This window comes from Dipodomys merriami, unplaced genomic scaffold, assembly GCF_024711535.1.
Source record: "Dipodomys merriami isolate MVZ:Mamm:240054 unplaced genomic scaffold, mDipMer1.0.p SCAF_3, whole genome shotgun sequence".
Taxonomy (NCBI): Eukaryota; Metazoa; Chordata; class Mammalia; order Rodentia; family Heteromyidae; genus Dipodomys; species Dipodomys merriami.
Window position 1 is genome coordinate 19142501 of NW_027204492.1, and position 5920 is coordinate 19148420.

Sequence of the window (5920 nt, forward strand, 5' to 3'; positions counted from 1 at the left end):
TTGTGAAAAGATACTTTAGGTCTGCCACCCTCCAACCCTAAGAAGGGATTTCTTCATATTGTGCAAGCCTTGAACTTTCAGAATAGGGGAAGGCTGAACCCCTGCACTCCATCCATTCACTCATCCATCCACCACCCTACCTGTCCTCAGGCCCAAAAGCAGGATGGAGATTAGCACTGGAAACCTCTTTTTATGCATTCTTTGAGTCTGAAAAGGGAAATCTCAAAGCCTTCCATGAGATGGCCACTTGCCTTCCATTACCTCTGGGCTCCTGCCCGGCTCTCTGGCCAGCTTCAGTCATGCTTGCTCTGCCCTCAAGAGCACTGAGCTGGGAAGACCTCCTCATTCAGTTGCTTACTAACTCCACTCTCTTCTTGCCTCCTCCAGATACTACTACCAAAGAGGCATCCTGGCCAAAGTGGAAGGGCAGAGGCTAGTGTATCAGTTTAAGGAGATGCCTAAGGACTTGGTGGTGATTGAAGATGAGGAGGAGAAAGAAGCCCCAGAAGCCCCACCTCAGGCCTCCACTTCTTCCACCAGCGCCAACCGACGAGCCAGCTCGAAAGTTTCATCCAGAGGTGCCTCCCAGGGAAAGGCTGGGCCCTGCTGGGACAAGTCAAAGGTTCAGCACGTTGGTCTCCGACCATCTGCAAGTCTGGAATTGGGACTGTCTCTAGACGACGAGATCCCCACTACCTCCACTATCATTATCTCTCCACCAGAGAGCCAGGCCAAGCTCACCAAAGCTGTGAGGTAAGGGGCCAAAGTAACTCTGAGTCTTCCCATAGTTCTCTGTGGTAGGATTAGTTATCAACTCCTTCCCAAGTTGTGCTGTCTCTCTAGTCTCCTGGGAGCCTTGTGGAACCTCTAAGAAGCACATAGGACACTTGTTAGTCAGAGAGGGAGGGTTACTTGCCTGAGTTCACACACCAAAGGAACTCCAAAGCCAGCACTTGTGTTGGGGAGGATGCCATTCCTGTTGCACGGGAGTGCAGCCCAAGGAATTACTGGGCTTCTCCAAACAGGCCCATCCCATCAAGCCTTTTCCCTTCCACAACATACAATAGTGTAAATAGGCTTTTCTGCCATCGAGGCCTGCCAGAAAGCTCTCAATACTCCCAAACCAAAGGGCCTGCACTTTCCCCTGAAGTCATCAGACTCTGTTTGGTTTATGTTTATGCCTCCTGCTGCTGTACTGATGTGCGTCACCAGGATAATGTTCCTCCTTCTCCTTCCTTCCCTTCCTCTCTCCCTGTCTCCCTCTCTTCTTCCCTTCCTCTCTCTTTTCCTCCCTTCCTCTCTTCTTCCTTCTTTTTCCCTTCCTCCTCTTTTTGTTTGGTGCCACTCAGTAATGGGGCTTGAACTCTGGGCCTTCATGCTCTTGTGTGACTTTTTCACTCAAGGCTAGCACTCTATTACTTGAACCATACACAGCTCCATTTGTGGGTTTTTTTTTGCTGGTCAATTGGGAGCTAAGAGTCTCCTGGACTTTCCTGTCCAGGCTGGTTTCAAACTGTGACATGTGTGTGTGTGTGTGTGTGTGTGTGTGTGCACGTGCGTGTGCACACGTGCATGTGCGTGTGCATGTGCATGCATATGTATGTGCCCGCTGGTTCTTGGGCTTGAACTCAGAGGGACACAAGCTCTGTTGTTTGCAAGGCCCAGATGAAAGTCCCTGCTCTAGTCCTTATAGGCTGCATGGTCTTGTGGTGACTTTCTATTTTTCTTTCTTGCTTTTTTTTTCTAAATTACTTTATTGTTGTTTTAAAGGTGATATACAGCGGGGTTACCTTTACATACATCAGGTAATAAGTACATTTTCTATTGCATAGTGTCATCTGTTTCCTCATTATCACCTATTCCCTCCCTCCCCTCTCTACCTACAGATTGCATAGTTCACTTTCCTCAATGGCCTGTGCAGACAGTGCACTCCACTGCTGCACTTTTTCACCATTCTCCGCCCCCCCCGCCGATTATGTGCCCTCCCCCACCTTCCTCTAGATGTGCATGTGAATATATATACCTTATGGAAGGTAAAGAATACGGAGTCATCCGCAAATGAACAAACAAATTAAGAAAAAAGTCCGTTGTTTCCATATGTTTGGAATTCGTTTTAGTATGTGTATTATTTTATATATACCTGAAGAGGAGTTCAGGCATTATACTTTTGTGATTTTTTCCTAAGACTACCCTCTTTTGGTCTCACTGTATGTTGAGTATCTGGAGTTCTGTGTAATTTGTCATATCCTAGTACATTTTAGATCTAACTTTTGTGGTGACTTTCATCATGTCTTTGGGCTTCAGTTTCTTTAAGCTGTAATATCAGGTTATTCTTTTTTTCATTTTTCTGCTCATGGGGCTTGAACTCTGGGCCTGGGTACTGTCCCTGAGCTTCTTTTGCTCAAGGCCAACATTCTACCACTTGAGCCATAGCGCCACTTCCGGTTTTTTCTGTGTATGTGGTACTGAGGAATGGAATCAGGTCTTCATGGCTGCTAGACAAGCACTCTACCATGGAGCCACCTTCCCAGCCCTATGAGGTTATTCTTATTCAACTCATGGGCTCTATTGAGGCTTGAATGATGTCAGTGATTTAGAATCATCTCTGACCTATATGAGGCACTCAGTTAGTGTTAACTAGAGCAACCAGCAAGACACAAAACACTCCTCAGCTCCCTTCTTCTTATGCCCTCCTTCCCAGCCAGTTGGTGTACCTTCTGCCTCAACCATCTCTTTTCTGTCTCTTCTCAGTACTTCAGCAGTGCCCAGCAACATCCACCTGGGAGTGGCTCCTGTGGCATCAGGCTCCACTGTGACCCTGCAGACTATCCCACTGACGACGGTGTTGACTAGTGGGCCTCCAACCAGTACTACTGCTCCCACTCAGCTCGTTCTTCAGAGTGTGCCACCTGGGTCAACATTCAAGGAGACCTTCACTCTGCAGGCCTCCTTTCCTCTGAACACCAGTTTCCAAGAGAACCAGGTGGCAGCACCCGGGACCCCACTGATTCTCAGTGGCTTCCCTCAACTTCTGGCTGGGGCCAACCGTCCAACCAACCCAGCATCAGCCACAGTCACAGGTGCAGCTCCAGCAGGGCCGAGTTCTCAGCCTCCTGGGACTGTCATTGCTGCCTTCATCAGGACTTCTGGTGCCACAGCAGTCCCTGGGGTCAAGGAGGGGCCACTGAGGCCCTCGTCATATGTGCAGGGCATGGTGACTGGGCCCCCCATGGAAGGGCTCTTGGTTCCTGAAGAGACCCTGAGGGAGCTCCTGAGAGATCAGGCTCATCAGCCACTTCCAACCCAGGTGCTTTCAAGGGGTTCCCACAATGCGAGCCTTATGGGGAACCAGACTTTCTCTGCCCCCAGCTGCCCCACTGTTGGGCTGACCCCAGTGGCTGAACTTGAGCTCTCCTCAGGCTCAGGCTCCTTGTTCATGACTGAGCCTAGTGGGACCACATCTGGGAGTCTGTTGACCAGATCTCCAACCCCAGCCCCCTTCTCCCCATTCAACCCCACTTCCCTCATTAAGACAGAGCCCCATGACATATAAACAAAGGGATTGGAAGTGTGACCCACTAGATGAATCTGGGCACTGTTTTCATATGGACTGACTTGAGTAGCATATCTGCCCTTACCTTTCGTGGGACTGAATACACATGATTCCCCAGTCCCCCAGCCCTGCCTGACATCACCGTGATCCAGCTCTGCCCCAGACCATGGCTTTCAGGAGCACTAGGGGTTATGCTCTTGGCACGATAATGGGCTGATTTGGTGATGGAGGAAAACCCTGAGCCAGGGAGAAGTTTGTGGCCAGGGATGATGAAAGGATTCATGGGAAGAATCTGGCCTGGCTATATCTCACCATTTATATTCCCTCCATAGGGAAGTTAGTATCCTATATGTGAATATCTCTGTGTATTTGTGTGTACCTGTGGGGCTTTAGTTTCATTTATTTGGGGAAGTTGGGGTGTAGCAGCTGTAAGGTCTTATTTTTCAAGTGTGTGTGTTTTGTATGTGCCCCCCCATGAGGATTTTTTAAGGGAAAACATTTTCTGATTCTGTTTGTACAAGTCACACTCTGATTGCTGAGACTCTGAGGTACAGGTTAGACCTCAAATCTTGAGAGATGTCATGGGGCTAGAATATGTCCATCTAGGAGAGCTTAGCAGGTTGCATGTGTTGGGGAAGATGCACTCCTGAGGGCCAATTGTCTGACCCACAGAGGGAGGGAGGAACTCAGCCCTGGGAGCCCCCTCCTCAGGCTCCATGAACTTTCTTGTCCTGCAGTTTGCCTCATTACCTGCTACCATCACCATAATGGTAGCCTGGAGCCTCTAGTGTTTTGGTGAAGGATTAGTACGACAAAGCACCTCCCTAGAGTCATAGAGTCCTCAGCCAGTGCTGAGTTCATTGAAGGTTTGTGACCAAGTGCTTAGATTGTTTGTGCAAGAGCAGTTGCATACCAGGCAACAGCTTTTGCTGGCACGCTTCCCTCTGGGGGCCCCATTGTTAAGTTCCCTCCTCATTACTTTCTCCCTGGGATTTTCCAGCTGTCAGGCATTCCTGGGGCTATTCCTTGTTCAGCTTTCTCCTGCCAAGTTTAAGGGCAAAGCTAAGAAGTGTCCGGCTCAGAAACACCTGTTTTCTGATGAATTCGGTTAATGTGAATCAGTGCATCAGGACTTTTGCTACGTCCTCAGTGCCAAAGCAACCATTGACCTAACTACCTCTCCGGCTGCTCTCTTCTCTCTTCTCCGGATCATCATTCTCTCCCACACTCTCTTCTCTCTGTTTTTCTCTGGGGGAAGGAACTATGTATGGCTGTGCAGGTGCATTTACTACATGTTTCCAGCAGTTGGCATTGAAGTACCTTTTTTCTAATAAAAGCAGTTTGTTATGACAATTTCCTGATGGTTTCAAACAAGTATCTTGAGTCATCAAGATGACTTTTGGGTCATCATTAAAAAAAAATGTGCATAAGCCTATAATCCTAGCTACTCAGGAGGCTGAGATCTGAGGATCGCGGTTCAAAGCCAGCCCAGCAGGAACGTCCGTGAAACTCTTATCTCCAATAAACTGCCAGAAAACCGGAAGTGGCGCTGTGGCTCAAGTGGTAGAGTGCTCGCCTTGAGCTGAAGAGCTGAGGGACAGTGCCCAGGCCCAGAGTTCAGGCCCCAGGACCGTCATAAAAAAATGTACATAAAGACACAGAATGGGCAAGAGATGGCCCTGCCCCCCACTACTCCACAGAAATTCATCATTCCATAGGCCATGAATACTATCATGGGGAAATCTAAGTCTTTTCCACAGTCCTTGGCCCCTGTGAGCCCACACTAGCTAAGCACCTCTCCCATCATCCTCTTTGTTCCTGTGTGGGCTCCTTAGCTCCCTTTTCAATGCAGTGGTACCTCAAGCATCTTGTTGTTCTCATGGCCCAGCTCTTTGAGATGAATTTTAAATCCAGAGCCTGCTTTACTTCTAAGCCCCTGGCTCATGTAACAATTCACTGGACATTTGTCCCTAAAATCGGTCAGTCTTCACGGATGTTTAAAATTCCACACTCACAAAAAGATAAGCAGATCATCAAGACTTGCCTCTTTCTGTTAATAATGGCACCATTTCCCTGATTTTGTAAGCTTCAAATTTCAGAGCTACTAGTGACTACCTTCACTTAACCCTGACCCTCTCCCCCATCCTCTGAAGTCCAGTGAGGTTCCAATGCCTTTAAAATGTGGTCCGTGATCCATATGCACAAAAGCTCCTACCTAGCTAACTCATTGTATCCAGAGCTCTCACCTTCGTGGACACATCAGTGTGATCTGTCCCATTACCTTCCCTTTGTCAGAGCAGCTGCTAAAAAGCCTTCAGCAATTCCTGTTGGCCTACAGGAAAAGAGTGTCGAACACATCCTCCAATC

At 48.4% G+C, this 5920-nt stretch overlaps 1 protein-coding gene across 1 annotated transcript in view; it reads left to right on the plus strand.

Annotated features, from left to right (window-relative positions):
* The window catches only part of Elf4 (E74 like ETS transcription factor 4), a 13761-nt gene extending 8855 nt beyond the window's left edge, over positions 1-4906 (plus strand). The window contains exons 8-9 of the mRNA XM_070039740.1: positions 388-753; positions 2752-4906. Coding sequence (XP_069895841.1) covers positions 388-753; positions 2752-3553 — 1168 coding nt within the window. The 3' untranslated portion in view covers positions 3554-4906. The remainder of the gene's footprint in view (positions 1-387; positions 754-2751) is intronic.
* Positions 4907-5920: the final 1014 nt, after the last annotated feature.